Here is a 17,876-nt window from a genome sequence, read left to right as displayed (position 1 = left end):
TAGCTGTCTGTCTGCCTGCCTGCCTGTCCAATTGTCCATGAGTAGCTGTCTGTCTGCCTGTCTGAGTAGCTGTCTGCCTGCCTGCCTAATTGTCCATGAGTAGCTGTCTGTCTGCCTGTCTATGAGTAGCTGTCTGCCTGCCTGCCTAATTGTCCATGAGTAGCTGTCTGTCTGCCTGTCTATGAGTAGCTGTCTGCCTTCCTGCCTGTCCAATTGTCCATGAGTAGCTGTCTGTCTGTCTATGAGTAGCTGTCTGCCTGCCTGCCCAATTGTCTATGAGTAGCTGTCTGTCTGTCTGTCTATGAGTAGCTGTCTGCCTTCCTGCCTGTCCAATTGTCCATGAGTAGCTGTCTGTCTGTCTATGAGTAGCTGTCTGCCTTCCTGCCTGTCCAATTGTCCATGAGTAGCTGTCTGCCTTCCTGTCCAATTCTCCATGAGTAGCTGTCTGTCTGCCTGTCTATGAGTAGCTGTCTGACTGCCTGCCTGTCCAATTCTCCATGAGTAGCTGTCTGTCTGTCTGCCTGTCTATGAGTAGCTGTCTGCCTGCCTGCCAGCCAGCAAGTTGGTTAACAGAAAATAAATTGTTATGGCTGAGTAAAATAAAATACAATAAACACAATTTGCCTGAAAATAGATTACCCAGCTATGACCTTTTTCATGAAAAAAAAATGAGTAGTGATATGGCTGACTGAGTAAAATAAAACAATCTACCTGAAAATAGATAGCTATAAGTGAAGAGCAATTTCCGCAATTTCCGCAATTACCATTTCCGCAATTTCCATTTCCGCAATTTCCATTTCCGCAATTTCCGCAATTTCCATTTCCACCATTTCCGCAATTACCATTTCCGCAATTTCCGCAATTTCCATTTCCGCAATTTCCATTTCCACCATTTCCGCAATTTCCGCAATTACAATTTCCGCAATTTCCGATCGGGAGTGGAAGTCACGACATGCTGAACTGATATATGTGATATTGCCAGTATTATGCCAGTATCATGTCAGACTCAGTAACATCATGGTCAGTATAGGCTATCAATCATGTAAGTATAATGGTCAGCATAATGTCAGGCCATGTCACAGGGATGTCAGGCCCTGTCACGGATAACAGGGATCCATTCTACTTATAATCGTAACAGGCATTTTGTCTCTGTAGGCTAATGATTAGTCCAGTTTGATGTAAAATCTGATATTTGGAAATCTTTTTGATGTTTTCAAAATTATATAAGCAATACACAATGAAAATAAGGGACGTGTATATTGGATGGTGCCCCCATTGGCCCCCAAAAGAGTTTGAGAAACACCGGTCTGGAATCTGGATGCATGTATGCTGGTTGTCCTGATTGACCTATGGAGTGTGAATGACCCTCTCTGCTTTCAGCATGTCTGGCAGACTGAAACTGAGCTCCTCCAATGAGAGCCAAAGCTTCCCTACCTGTGAGAAGATCACAGGGATGGATAAGACTCATGTATCCTACTGTGCACGCAGTCACGCACATACGCACACTCAAATTCACACACTCATGCAGACACCCACACGGAAACAGAATGTGGCCTGCTCTTCATAACAGAGAGATGTGTTAATCATTCAAAGCACACGGAGTTGAAGCTCCCAGCATTAAAAGCTGAGCTCTAGACCAGGTGTTCCCAAACTTTTTTGGACCAGGTACCCCTTTTGGGGTAGATATTTTTCCAGGTACCCCTGTATCACATATACAGACGTCTAAATGTAGACGTCTAAATGTAGGCGTCTAAATGTATACAGACGTCTAAATGTATACGTCTACTCTACATGTATACGTCTAAATGTAGACGTCTAAATGTAGACGTCTAAATGTGTACGTCTAAGTGTAGACGTCTAAATGTGTACGTCTTCTCTTATGGGGGTCCCTGGCATATCTTTTCAAATGGGGGTCCACGGGCTAAGTAGTGTCAATTTGGGGGTCCTTGACATGAAAAAGTTTGGGAACCACTGCTTTAAACACTTTAGCACATTATGAACATGAACAAAATAGATGGGTCCCCCCTGGAACTCCCTCAGGTACCCCTGGGGGTCCCCGGACCCCACTTTGGGAACCACTGCTCTAGACGGTAATACTGAAAATTGCTGAGTCACATATACACTCACTCTCTCTGACACTCACTCACTCACTCACACAGTGTAGTGGCACCAATCAGTGATCACCGCAGTGATTTGATAGCCTCAGAAGTCGCACCCAGATCCATACATACATGTAGTACATTCATAGCATATAGTTCATAGCATATAATGTAGACGTACTGTAGCTCACTTCTCCTTAAGGCTATATTACTCTCGACTTCCTGTCGCCACATGAAGACTGCACAGCCTGTCGACTTAGATCTCCATATATGAAGCTGACCTGACATATGTTGATCCTTCGCCATACAGCGCCCCTGAGTACCTTTGTAAACCTTTTCAGAAGCGCAGTAAAGTTAATTCCCATCTTACCATAGCCCAAGTTCAACACGGAAATGGGAAAATGTTTGTTTAGGGTCAGGGTACAGGGATTTTACCAAACGGGATTTTACCATTTGGAATCAGACTGAATATTTAAAAAACTGAAAAAAGGCCACGTTTTTTTTATTTACAATTTATTTAAATTGAACCAAATTGCAATTCAGAAGAAAACAAAATGAAAAGTTAGTAAATATCTGTTTGTTGGATTCAAATTGAACTAACATAATCATACTAAGGTCCCTTCACATTTTTCAATTCTGAACAAAAAAGGAAAAAATAGCAAATTTCCGTTTGCTGGACTCAAACAGAATTATACTAAGGCACCACAATTCTTGTGATTTTTCGTTTAGCGTTTTCACATTTTTCAATTCTGAACAAAAAAATGAAAAAATAGCAAATTTCTGTTTGCTGGATTCAAATTAACACATTCCACACCAAGCCAACCTGGGACATGAAGCAAGAGGTGTCACTGACACCAAATGGGCCATTAGACACCAGGCCCAGGAAACAAAAGAGAAACACATGACAGGGACACCTTGAAATATGAATGTTACTTAGAAGAGCCTGGGGGGTTTTCTTTTTTAAATGGATCCAGTAAAAACTCAAATAACAAAAAAAATATCTAGTTTTAAAGAATACACCAAATACGTAAACCTAAATTCCAACGCTAAACCTAAACCTCACAGGAAGCCACAAGCTAGTCATAAAACCTGCCACTGGCTAATTGAGGAGCCATGGGTGAATTAACCCTAAATAAGGCCAATAAGGCTAAATAAACCAAAATCCTAAAACAATAGGGTAAACTTAAACTCAGGGATAAACTGGAGAAAAACTAAGAGTGATTAGATCAGGCTTCCTTCATATACATGGCGAATGCACTCATTACCTTGCACTGTACTTACATCCATGTTACAGTATAGGCGACTACTACACTCTTACGTTAACGCAAATAACAATATCATTGTTAATATGTCTATCAGATCTAGCTGAAATGATACCAAGTGCATCAGATTAAAGCAACATGTGCACTGTGCAGTGTGCACAGCAGTATACTGCATTCCTTTCATAGCATACAACCTCCACCAAAATGAGATAACTGTGATCTACAGCTCAATATACAGTACCGACTGTACCGTATACAGACATACGTACCGTATACGGCAAAGAGGGCACACTAGGCCTATACAGCTTCATCCATAAACTAAATGTAACTGAAATAGGCTATTGGAAAAAGCATTCAGTGCTGTTTTTTAGCTTGTCTTGAGATATCATATGGACATGGTTGATTAGCATTGCTCTCTTTGAAGGAACATTCAAACATGCCTAGTCACCTTATAAATACAAATACCAGTTTTTTTAGGTTGTTTTATAGATGTCATTGTCAATGTCAACACAGTAGGCTAGCCCATGTGTCAGACCTTAAGTTAAGCCTATAATTTAAAAAGGCCACACAATGATGCGTTTACTAGCGCAACAAAAAAGATTTGTGTCGTGGTTTAACAATCTACAATATGAGTAAACGTCAGTCCAGATATAGCATTGTGTAGCCTGTGATCATGCCACCTGCAGGGTTCAAGGTTAAACCACCGTTATCAGAAAAGCAATGTCTTAATTATTCATGGTTGATTAATTATTATTATTATTATCAGGCTATCAACTTCAACTTGCCGTGTAGCCAAATTTCATTTCACACCTCAAGGTTCAACAAACTCCATATGAATCTGCAGCTCCACCCCATTCCTTTAACATTGAATAGTTCAACTGCATGTGATTCAGCCTATTAGGACTTGTAGACTATATGTATTATTATTATCATGGCTTGTATAATGGTCTACAATACACTGTAGGCCAGATATTTGTAAATACACAGATCTAGTCTAAAACCTATAAAACTGATTCTGATAAACCAGAACCTTGTGTCCCAGAGGATTAATAATGCCATGGAGTTCTCTCTGTGTGTGTGTGTGTGTGTGTGTGTGTGTGTGTGTGTGTGTGTGTGTGTGTGTGTGTGTGTGTGTGTGTGTGTCGCGCGCGCATGCGTGCGTGTGTGTGTAGGGACTCCGTGGCCCCAGTCCTCTCCCTCCTTCTGTCCTCACTCCCCAGTCCCCACTCTCTCCATCATGCTTTATAAATAAAAGCTGGGGACTTTAGCTGCTCCCATTAAGAGAGCCCAAAGAACATTTCACCGTGGAAGTTCTGTAAGTTTCACGCGTGTATTTATTAAATACATTTTATTAATTATTTTATTAGTTTTATTTTATCTGCAACTTCGTTTTTCCTGATGTTTTTATTTTGCTTGGATTTTGATCCTCTGAATTCAGATTCTTCCCGGGGTGGCTGTGAGTCTCGCTGCCCCACCATGTGTCCACTCCTCTCGGTGTGGCTGTGGATCATTATCAGCCTCTTGCCTCTTGAGATCCAGACAGAGGCTTTGCCAGCTCACAGACAAAGGTAGGCTTCTGTACACTTAAACTATTAGTACAACTATATATTATTTCCATCAAGAGGGAAGATTACTGCTTCTTCAAGAACCTATATATTTTTATTTCAGTGTATAATATAAGTGGAGAACCATACTGAATCAAATAGCCATTCAAATCTCTCTCTCTCTCTCTCTCTCTCTCTCTCTCTCTCTCTCTCTCTCTCTCTCTCTCTCTCTCTCTCTTTCCCCTTATTGGAAAAGATTTATGTGAGAAAGGTCAGAAGAGCAAAATTAGGTAATTCCTCCAGGCAGTAGAAACAGAACCAAGAGATGTGCAAGAACAAACAAGGTGGCAGTGACTCAGTAATGCTTAATTTATACTCCATGATGCGTCACTCAATGAAACTAGCAGATCTGCTATCTTTGACCCTAACCCTACTACTACTACACTACTACTACTACTACTACTACTACCACTACTACTACTATTACTACTACTACTACTACTACTACTACTACTACTATTACTATAGCCCCAGTATGTTCCCTCAGCACTATGCTCATTCTGTAGCTCCGAGATGAGGTCACACCCTGGGCCCCTCCCACCGCGGTTCAGAAACGGCGCATGTTTCCACAAGGAACGATTCTTACCGTTTTCTGCACAATGAATCCAAAAAGTGAAGGGCTACAAACGTTTTACACTAATTCAAACTTAGCCCCGGCCGAGAAAATCCAACTTTAAGCGGTTACACGAGCGTTACAGCGGTTGTTTAGTCAGCCGCTTCTATGTTTATCAAGGAAGTCGTGCGTGTGCGCGTGCATGTCGAGTGAACTGAAGTAAGTTCTACTATTGACCAGGGGAGGTGCCGGGGAGGCGCTAAAGCTTTTCAACTTCCTTGAAAAACATGCTAAACAACCGCTGTAACGCTCGTGTAACCGTTTAAAGTTGGATTTTTCTCGGCCGGGGCTAAGTTTGAATTAGTGTAAAACGTTTGTAGACTTTCACTTTTTTGATTCATTGTGCAGAAAAGGGTAAGAAGCGTTCCTTGTGGAAACATGTGCCATTTCTGACCGCGGTGGGATGGGCCCAGGGTGAGACCTCATCTCGGAGCTACAGAATGAGCGTAGTGCAGGGAACATACTGGGGCTACTACTATTACTACTACACTCAATATACCGCACATGCGTTGGTTGTACTACATAATGTAGCCTAATCGATGAGCTAAAAATAGAGTATAGTATACAGTGTGTGTACAGTGTGTGTCTTCATACACATGACTTATTGCCTTTGTGTGGTAAGCGGCATCACTATCTGCATCAGGGCAGTGCACTGTGCACAGTTTTGTGGTGTCTTTTAGATATCACTTATGTTCATTGAGTCCATCAACATAGCATACTATCTTTAGCAAACAGGCATGTTCTCCATATTGCGGCATGTCATTGTGTGTTATTCTCTTTAGTACACACAGAGTGCATTGTCCTCCGTCAGTGGGAAAGAGGATACAGCTGATACCATGTACTGTAGTGTAGGATCATTGACTGGTGAGTGGGGAGGGAAGAGCAGCTTTGAATGGCTATCTGTGGGCTTTACATAATACAGATAAATGAACCACTGCTTGTGGCCCATTCCAATACCCTTCTAATGAAGAATTAAAGGAGCCTATAGTTCATTTAGGAAAGAGGGACAGAAAGATGGAGTCAGACAGGCTAACAAATAGAGCTATTATTGCCAGAGAGAGTAATGGGGCTCTGGTAGGGGGATTCTGAGGGAAGAACGTTTTCTTCGTCTCAAGTAGTTGTGAAGAGTGACGATAGCAAAAAGGTGTGTACTGTGTGTGTGTGTGTGTGTGTGTGTGTGTGTGTGTGTGTGTGTGTGTGTGTGTGTGTGTGTGTGTGTGTGTGTGTGTGTGTGTGTCTGTGCGTGCGTGCATGCGTGTGTGCGTACAGTTCCTATGTAGAAAACCTCATGCTGGGCTCTAACATTGGAGGAATGTTGGAGAATCTTCATTATGATGCTCAGGCTCTCAACAGTCCCATGGTCTTTTCACAGTAAAATCCTCAGTACTTGAACTAGTGCATGGGCTCATTGAAACCATGCATGTACATTCATGTTAACTTTAGTCTTTATTATCAGTTTTCCTGATATTTCTTTTTACCCACCCCTATCACCAACTTCATATTCCTTCAAAACTACATTATGCAAGTTAGTGGGAATAGTGTTCAAAACAACTTGGTCTTGCACCTTATTTGCTGTCCTATTTCAACATGATTTAACATACAGTCAGACTCAATTTAAACTTGAGTCTGTTGATATTTTTATTTAATTTTATAATTTTTCTCCCTCCTCTGCACAATTAAACACCATCATTAAACATTAAGAGTGGGGAGATAGATATACAATAACACCCTCCAAATAGGGAACAGAAATAACAGAGCCCACCGGTGGTGCTGGGGTGGCGGTGGGAACAACAAACATCACATAACAACAACCAGGAACCATATGCAGAAGGAAGGCAGGAAGAAGCATGCAGTCGAGCTTAAATACCCCACCCAATTGGTCAGCTGACTGCCACATCAGCGAATGACATGTGGGTCTTGCAAACACTGAATACACCCAAATTCTCCATATGCAGACCGCGGCCATCTTACCATATACTGTAAGTTAATGGCATGGTGCTACCTATGTAGGTGCAACTTCCCATTGGCAGCCCATTCATCCAAACAGAAAAGTCCTATCTGATTGTATTACACAACGTCAAACTCACACAACATTGCAGCTGTGCGAAAAGCTTGAATTATTCTCTTTCTGTCCTCAAAGTGTTTGTTTAATAAAAATCCACTGTAGACATGTTATGAGTTACTTTCTGTCCTTGCAGGTGATTCTTTTTGTGTTGCAGTTTGGAAGTGCTCGTTAGATATCACTCGACAGGCCTGCGTGGCACCCGGGGGGAGGTTACTGTTGAGGAGTAGGGGTGTTTCACAATGGTGATGAGCAAAGTATGTCTATTATCTTTTGAACTGAATGCAAAGCTAAATGATGTTTAGTCTCAAATAGAACATCTATTTAATTGGTTACTTATTCATGTTCGTATGTTACTTGTGAGCTGGTAGATCAGCTGTTTAATGTTAATTGGTTCTCTGTTTGTGGTAGGATCCTCTCCTATAAAAGGGAGACTGCAGGCAGAGTAAGTCAGTTATGCTCGGGCAGGCAACATGCCGACAGCCCATGCAGTGAGAGAGCTGCTAGGGCCCATTTCAGGGGCATAGCCTATAGTCCTGTTCCTTGTTCCATAGTCCTACGTTTTGCGTTCTTTATTTTGGAGTTTTGGCCAGTATTGTTTTTGCTGTTGGATATCGTTTCACTGTGAATATCTGCATTGGAGTTTGGAGAAATAAAACCCACAAAAAAGCATCATTGACTGTTTTCAGAGCCGTGGCCCTCGGGCAACTTTACAGTCTCATTTCACAAATGTATAAAATGTACAGTATACAAATCTTTTGGAAAATATCAAAATAGCACATACTCCACATCACAGGATACTAACAGTTATTATAACATTTTCACATTTAACATATTGGAGACAGCTCTAGCCTGGGTTGATATTAGCAGGCTAACAAAAATACAGAATAGACATTTCACTACTGGAGTAGGCTACTGTCAAGTCTGTCACTGATTATTTGTTTGTCATGTTGCTGCGTCAGTGGCCAGTTATCAGTGGTTCAACATGTAAACTCACTCTCGCACGCACGCACGCACGCACGCACGCACGCACGCACGCACGCACGCACGCACGCGCACACACACACACACACACACACACACACACACACACACACACACACACACACACACAGAGAGTGTTATTGGTTGACGTGTGACACAGCCCACGAAATGTCTATTGATTGTTACACAGAGGGTAGGTTTCTGGCTGTTCAGTGGCCTACATCTCACAGTATTGGAAAGCACTTCAGTGCCAAGTGCCTTTTCCTCTGCAATGTTCTAATTCAATCCACAGGTGGTCCATTCATTCATTCGTGTGTGTGTGTGTGTGTGTGTGTGTGTGTGTGTGTGTGTGTGTGTGTGTGTGTGTGTGTGTGTGTGTGTGTGTGTGTGTGTGTGTGTGTGTGTGTGTGTGTGTGTGTGTGTGTGTGTGTGTGTGTGTGTGTGTGTGTGTGTGTGTGTGGTACAAGTGGCAAATGAACATTACACACAAATACACAGCGATGCCCACCCAGGAAGTGAGGTGTCTTGAGCACGTGTATGCATTACTAACATCTAACATTGTCCAGCAGTGTGTGGTTGTTGCTGGCTGTGTGAGTCAAAAAGTCCAGAGGATTGATCAGAATAGCAGTGAGGATTACAGCATGATGGACACCCGAAAAAACAAAACAAATAAACAAACATCAACATGCCTCTTATACCCTCCTTCTTTCTAAACACTTGAGCCACTTGCGCCCCAGCACACGCACGCACGCACAGAGAGGCAGTATTTTAAATACATAAGATACATACTCAGATTGACCCTTTTTTTTGTGGCTTTCGCCTTCATTTTATATTTTTTTTATGAAGGGACAGACAGTAGGCTGACGGGAAAAAGGGAGAGAGATGGGGGGAAGACATGCAGTAAAGGCCATCAGGATCGGGAGTCGAACCCGCGGCACACTGCCAGACTGGATTACCGCCAAGGTGCCTGGACCATTGAGCCATGGCCCAGGCCAGATTGACACATTTTACACAGGTTTATACTGTTCAATAAATGAATAAATAAAATATCACAATCTGATATTGACATACTGACATCCTAATGTCAGTATGTCAGTATCGCTGGTGTCAGTATCATGGCCAGTATCGTATCTTGATGTCATTATCTGTGAAGTTCAAGCGTAGAGGCATCTCTGGGTAGGATTGTGCATTCAGTCTCATGCCATAGTTCTTGTTTTGGCAATAACAAAGACGTCACTCTCTCACACAGACAGTGGTAAACATTCTGCTTGTATCAAGGTTTTTCTTTTTTTACTCAATATTTGTAATTTGTATCAAAATACTTTATGATGTATTTTCACCCATCTCTGCTGGGAATAAGAAATGACTGGAAGAACTTTGACTGGAAGTATTAGTTGTTATTGCTAAAAGTCACATTTCAATGATTGACCGATTCATTGATGTTTGGCACAGTCAATGAACTGAAACAGCTGTTGACACTTTAACCAAGTATAGTTTTTCCAGTGAAAAACATGAGCAATCATGACTAGGTCAGTTTCATCTCCAATGACACTCAGTTCTAATGACCCAATGAAGATGTATTGATATCAAAACGTATTTGCCTTCGATACAGTTTGTAGTGATTAGTGAAGCTGATCTTTACCCAGGAGGGGCGAGATCATTTTGCGACCAACGACCTACGTATGTAGGTCGTTTGTCGCAAAATTATCTTGCTGTCTCTCTCTTTATCAGAGTTAGGAACTGTATTGTATCTCTTACCCAATGTTTAAAAGATGCAGGGAAGGCTTGCTTCAAACTCAACAAGATCAGCATCCTCGACAAAAGTTGAGTACTAATTGGAATACCAAAAATAGCTGATAGATAAGATAATAAAATCTAGAAAACAAATTGAGAAACATTTATTTTGGTCCCAAACTTATATATATTATGTGTACATGTGCATCTTAGGTGAGTAAAATCAGCTATTGAACAGGGTACAAAAAGGAATCCATGCCCCTGTCTTGGCAGACATAAAAGGACACATTAGGATAAGCTTTAATATTACACACACACACACACACACACACACACACACACACACACACACACACACACACACACACACACACACACACACACACACACACACACACACACACAAACACACTGTCGTGTACCACACAATCAGCAAACCGAAATGGTGTGGTTGGATAAAGCCCCTGTCTGTCCACCAACCTCTGTCTGTCTATCTCTTGTATCACTCCATCTAGCTTTCCTTCTCACTTACCATTTCAATCCTCTCGTTCTGTTTCTCTGGCCTGTGCAGCAGTCTACCTGGCATAGGAGACAGAGGAGAATGAGTCCTGCAGCACGCGCTCCTCCAGTATAAGCCTGACTTCTCCTGAGGCATTTCACCTTGTCTGAGTGATTACATTCCACCTAGAAACCGAAGGCGGTGACTGGCACTCAGGAGGAACACTGGAACGATCACAGACTGAACTGTGTGTGTGTGTGTGTGTGTGTGTGTGTGTGTGTGTGTGTGTGTGTGAGAGTGTGAGTGTGAGTGTGAGTGTGAGTGTGAGTGTGAGTGTGAGTGTGAGTGTGAGTGTGAGTGTGAGTGTGAGTGTGAGTGTGTGTGTGTGTGTGTGCACGCGCGTGTGTGCGTGCTATAGACCACTTTTTGGGAGAGATTTTAGTCAAGACATTTGCCCAATTAAATTTGATTGCAGTTTCATAGGGTTATGGTTATGGTTAGGCATGTATCTTTAAGGGATAAGGAGATATGTAAAGAGTTTCATGCACTTTAGTGCAGACGTGCACATGTAGTAAAGGAGTATGAGGATGTATTTGTGTTGTACCTCCTGTGCACTTCATCTTACTGTATCTCTCTCTCCTGTTTGTGTTTGTCTTTGCATCTCTGGTTGAGCTCACATTGATCTCCCAGACTGCTCAAGTTTCCCATCATGCCTACTGCCTCTGACCTCACTGTTGCCCTTGACGACATTGCTCCGGGAGACAGACACATCACCTGGAGGGCCCTTCTGCACAAAGACACCCCACCGAGGTCGTCTGGCCCACTGCCTGAACAAAGCTACCACGTATCGGAGGGGCCGACCTGGCACAGAGGGTCACGGGGGCGTCGCCATGCCCACTATGGCGGCATGGGGCGGAGCCACGGCCAGCTCATGAGAGTGGGCTGTGTCCTGGGCACCTGCCAGGTTCAGAACCTCAGTCACCGTCTCTATCAGCTGATTGGACAGAGTGGGAGAGAAGACTCCTCCCCCATAAACCCCCGCAGTCCTCACAGCTACGGCTAAGGTTAAGGCTGAGGTTGCACATTATTGACTGGCGGAGAGGCGACTTTATCAGCTAAGCGTCAGTGAACGTATTCAGCAGTCTCACAAACCAGGTATCCACTGTTGCGCCAGTGTAACAGTAACGACGGGCAGTAAATAGATACTTTGGTTTCAACATTTGATATAATGTCCCCTCATCACAGCTGCTTTAACAATTTACATATCTGTGTTAGCCACTCTGCTCATGTGCGAGGAAACATGTCTTTCTAGAGGAGGCATATCTACCACAGTGGAAGACGTCGTCTTAAAGGGACATTTAACCGCTGGAAGAAACTGCAGTCATTCAGTGTTAATAGTCTTTGTATAGTACAACAGTAGCACAATTCGAAATTCGCACCCTATGGCAGAGGTGTGACTTTGTAGTCCAGGAAGGAAGTGAGACCACATTTTCCTGACAGGTTTTTGGTAAGCGTCAAAAATATATAAAAAAAAAAAACATATTACACACATAGAAAACCCAGGAAAGTGTTTCTTGTGTCCTAAACATCATTAAAATAAGCTCTGGTTGCAAAAGGGGTGAAGTGGCCCTTTAAGTGAAGGTCATTAGCTATTGTCCCCAGTGAGTTGAATTTAAACCAGCTGAGCTTTAATCCTACCCATGTGGCTCAGCACAATCCCTCTGTCTCCTCGTCCAAACAAGCAGCTTTACTTGAGTACAGACGATACATGAAAGAACCCCAGATCAGACCCTTTAACCCGTAACCCAAAACCCTTAGGGTGCACGCAATCATTACAAAATGACCACTCTACCAATTTGTTTTCGAGCCTTGCGCTTCTTAATGAATACTTTTAGTTCATTCAAAGCCAAGCCACACCATACAATATGTTTAGATGTTTTTGATGATGATTATATGTAGCTTTTAATATCACCTATAGCCACATTAAGCATCCTGTGTACGTGTAAATATTGCCTTATAAGCGTGTAATACTGTGTTATTCTCTGCAATCTAAATATATCCAAATCATCTGTCAGCACTTGTAGACGATCAAGTGTTATTAGGAAACACATACAAGCACTTTATTTGTCATTACTTTTACTATGACTTGAATTGTAAAGACAGTTATTTAACTTTGAATGAATGGGTCTGTTTTGTTGTAAATATTCCACGGTGACGGCACTAAACCCATGTGTGTCTGTGTGAGACATTTGGCTACAGTGATATTAAAGTCTGTCTTATCTAATCTGTTTTATTACCGTGCTCCATTTCATTAACGATCTCTGTTGCTTCTGTTCAACAATCTTTTGTTTTTACAATAGCCACCCAGTATATATTAAAATTGAAAGCAAAATTAAAAAAAAGTGTTATTAAGGTTCATTGAATAAGTTATACTCTATACTGTTTAGTTTATGATTGGAACATTTGAATTTGTAGCTATAGGCTAATATTAACTACAAGACATACACGCGCACGCACGCACACACACATGCATGCGCGAGCGCCACGCACACACACACACACACACACACACACACACACACACACACACACACACACACACACATGCACACACACACTCACACACACACACACACACACACACACACACACACACACACACACACACACACACACACACACCTGTGTAAGTGTATCAAGGCCAGGGCCAAAGGCAAGAAAGACCAAGAGTCCATGCACACATCCACAATTTACAAATTGTTTCTTGATTTCTTCAGTTCTACATGACATCATTACCTGCGATGTTCGCTTCACACATTGAAAACAGTGTGTGTGGGGTACAAGTGGCAAATGAACATTTACACACAAATACACAGTGATGCCCACCCAGGAAGTGAGGTGTCTTGAGCACGTGTATGCATTACTATCATCTAACATTGTCCAGCAGTGTGTGGTTGTTGCTGGCTGTGTGAGTCAAAAGGTCCAGAGGATTGATCAGTGTGTGTGTGTGTGTGTGTGTGTGTGTGTGTGCGCGCGCGCATGTCACCCCGCCCCCGTCTCTCTCCCTAATTTCCTTTCAGCCTACTGTCTGTCCCTCTATAAAAGTAACTAGAATTTCGCCCCCCTTCGGGAGGGTCATCCCAGTGTCGTTGCAGCGCAATATGGGAAGAAGGAAATTGCGGGAGTTGACAGACTCCACTTCATGTTTCAGCTGTGTTTTTAAACTCAGTAGTGTGCCCTGCACACAGCGCACACTTGCAATTGCAGCTGGAGGGCGAAGCGACACACACACACGCCCACACACACACACACACACACACACACACACACACACACACACACACACACAGAGCGATGTGTGGATAAATCACTGAGATTTGGGAAATGTGTTCTGAATGGGCCTGAATATATGTGTGTAGGCTGCAACAATGATTTCATAAAGTGTAGTTTAGTTTTGAACAGGCAACTAATGTAGTGATAGATTAATTGAATGGGCCTGAATAGATAGATAGATAGATTTCTTTATTTTTGTGTCATGCACCAAAGGCGCCCAGCCCACATGGGCTTACAGGACACACCATATCATTGCATTCAATATTGCATTGTGTACAATAAACAGATATGTTTTGTTGATATTCCCTTTTATTTTTTTACACAAACAAAACATTCTGCCTTATTTCCCACGCCCTGCATAAAAAGTCTGCCAAAGCAAAAGTACCTTTCCTAAAACATAATTCCAGTTTTTCATAGTCCTCCAACCAGAAAAAGTCTGCACAGATGGTTGTCATTTTACAAAATAATACATGTGTTAATGCTTCATATAATGGGCAGTAAAACAAAAGATGATAGATTGAACAGGCAACTAATGTAGTGATTGATTAATTGAATGGGCCTGAATAGATCTGTGTAGGCTGCAACAATTGGCGTGCTTTGTGTAAATGGCCGTCGTGAGGTTCACTGTTCCTTTTTAGATGGACATTCCACAGCGCCAGCGCCATGGGGGAGGGTGGAGGGGCACACACACACACACACACACACACACACACACTGGGGCCAGCGTGTAGGCATAGTCTACTGTAGTAAATATAGGCGACTAATAATGTGCATGGAATGGATAGTGCATGAGTGTGCAGGTTCAGCGCACACGCGCAATTGCGATGTATGGATAAATGAAATGATTTAGCAGGCAACATTGAGAAGCATGCAACATGCTCGCACACGCGCAATTGCGATGTATGGATAAATGAAATGATTAAGCACGCAACATTGAGAAGCATGCAACATGCTGTGTGATTACCTGTTTCGGTTCGCGACACACACACAGGGCGATGTATGGATAAATCAAACGAACGATTAAGCAAGCAACATTGAGAAGGATGCAACATGCTGTGTGATTTACCTGTTTGGGTTTGTTTTGCGCGACTGGCTCGCAAATGTTTGGAGGCACGCGTGTATTGAGAAAGTGCGCTGCGTTTTCTTCGTGGCATATTGTGTTTTTGGGGGGGTGATGGCAGAGTATATTTTGTTGGTGGAGTGAGTAGCCTACAGTGCAGTCAGAGAGTAGTTCACAGGTCACACACAGGAGCAGTGAAAGGGGGAGGGGACTTGGGATGGCAGTGTAGAGTAGGCACGACATTGAGGGGATAGAAACCATCCCGGTCGCGTGGTTCATCTAACGCGTGTGTCACTGTGAAGGACTGGCCCCATTAAGTGAACGTAGTTGGCGACACAGGAGCAGTGAAAGGGGGAGGGGCCTTCGGATGGCAGTGTAGAGTAGGCACGACATTGAGGGGTAGAAACCATCCCGGTCGCGTGGTTGATCTAACGTGTGTGTCACTGTGAAGGACTGGCCCCATGAAGTGAACGTAACATGACGATTTTGACGTAGGCTGTTGAGGTTGAGCAAGAATAGCGTGTTTCAGAAAAGTAATATTTAAACAGTAAATAAGACATTTTTGGCGAATGCAATGTAGTCTACTAGAATTTCGTGTGCGCTTCGCGCGCACTCATCCCAGAGCTACTTCGCCACGCACTATGGGAAGAAATAAATGCCGGGAGTTGACTCCACATGTAGTAACGGATGGGTTATTGGAAATGTACCATTGTTTTGTCCTGAATATTTCCACAGCCTAATTACTAAAGGATTGTGACTGTGGGACAGACATACAGTCTGACATACAATAGGCTACACGTGTGCACAGAGAATAAACAATGACCTATATGCCCAGATTTCTTAAATTAACATAGTTGGATTTTAACAGAAAGACAATGCCATGAATCAGTCAAAGTAAGTGACAGACTCAACAGTAGCACACAGCATGCAAGGCAGCGATGCATGCGTGCCAACATGTTTGTCCAGCTGAGATTTAGTGTCTCCATCTCTCTGTGGAAGAGGTTGCACATGACCTGTACGGCCACACTGAGGTGCTCCAACACAAACACAGACACAAAACAACACCACGCTGTTTGTCCAGTTGACCCAAATCAACACCAATACCTAGCCTGTTTGTCCAAAACACACTATCTGCTCGCCACGTTTCTACTTCGCCACAACCTAATGTTAGTAACAAATGTAGGGGAGAGCCGCCAAGGTTGTAACGCTTCACGGTTGTAACATGGACGTTATCTCTTGATTGGTCAACGCCACCATGACGCCATCGCGTCAGTATGTGTACAGCAACGTACTCTACGTGCCCAGGAAGTTTGAAGTGTTTACCTTCAAAATGCGTATAATTTTACACCTGGAGTATATGTGTGCTACAATTTTTGTCTTTGGTGTTGGTGAATAAAAATCCACATGGATGTGTTCATGCTTATGTTCTTCATTAGTTTGCATCGTGTTTAGACGGAATTCACGTTCATTCTGGTCTGTAAGCAACTGCAAAGAAAACTTGCAAAAGCGGGTCATTTGTAACATGTGTTACAAATGGTCCGCTTCCATTCAATGCCATTATAGGTAATATTTACATATTTGACATATTGGCCAATATTATATGTTCTAAAATTGTATTGTATTGTGTAGTGTATTCTAAAAGTAGTTTAGGGTTGTATAACATTGTACAACTCAATCAATCAAACGTTTGTTTAATCAATGTATTGCCCCATTGAAAAAAAAGAAAAGCCCAAACTGGTACACCCGATACTATTTAATATTTCCCTTATGTTTGATACATTTTCTTATCACATCCATGGTATGAAAACAATGCTAAGGAGTTGCTTCAATGAAATATAATTGCTTTAAGCTGAAAACGGGTTATTAGTTATTATGTGTAGTGTAGTGTAGTCAACATGTTAAGGCTCGTACACAGTGGCCGGTATTTGCTGCGATTATGCTTTCGGGGAGCATTTTTGGCGCTGGCCGAGAAAAACCCCTGATCTGACGTTAAGTGCCCAAATGGTAGATCACGATCTACAAAGGCTTTGCAGGTAGACCACATGACATGGCACTAAAAATAAAATAAATAAAATATTTAATTTTAATATAAAAAACGATTTTTGCATCTGCCGCTTTAGATGACCTGAGATGACTTGATTGATTGACATCAAAAAGGGCCTGTCAGCTCAAACACACAATGCAATACTTGTTGTTGCTTACAATCATCAGTAGCAAAGTCAAATACCAACAAAAATAAAAGCCTACGATTTGCATTTTTCCCCCTCTATTTCCCATGCATGTGCGTTTATATGAAAGGCCCCTCAATTACATTTTGTCACTATTTGCAGCAATGGGATGATAGTTTTATTTGGTGGGTATGTTGAGCTGGTGGTTTTGAAAGTAGCTCTCAAGTCCATAAAACAAACTAACATAGGCTACTTCTCTATAAGCAGAATCATGAATAGGCCTATTTAATTTATACAAAAGGAGAAGAGAGAGAGAGAGAGCAATGTGTTTGTGTCTCAAACTTTGTCTAATATTGTTTTAGAGCAGTGGTTCTCAAACATTGTCATGGCAAGAGCAAAGGACCCCCAATATTTTTTCAATCTACAAAAATAATCGCAAAATCGCTGATAAATTAAAT

The 17,876-nt window shown here is 42.3% G+C and overlaps 1 protein-coding gene across 1 annotated transcript; it reads left to right on the top strand.

Moving 5' to 3' along the window:
* Window positions 1–11,566: 11,566 nt before the first annotated feature.
* On the top strand, window positions 11,567–11,920 carry adm2b (adrenomedullin 2b; the record flags this gene model as incomplete). Its single annotated transcript, XM_080762169.1, has 1 exon — window positions 11,567–11,920. One exon carries the CDS (start codon window positions 11,567–11,569, stop codon window positions 11,918–11,920), a length of 354 nt encoding a protein of 117 aa, XP_080618295.1.
* Window positions 11,921–17,876: the final 5,956 nt, after the last annotated feature.

This window comes from Protomyctophum bolini (assembly GCF_963924005.1).
Source record: "Protomyctophum bolini genome assembly, chromosome: 4".
In the NCBI taxonomy this organism is placed as follows: domain Eukaryota; kingdom Metazoa; phylum Chordata; class Actinopteri; order Myctophiformes; family Myctophidae; genus Protomyctophum; species Protomyctophum bolini.
This window is presented reverse-complemented; position numbering and strand designations above follow the sequence as displayed.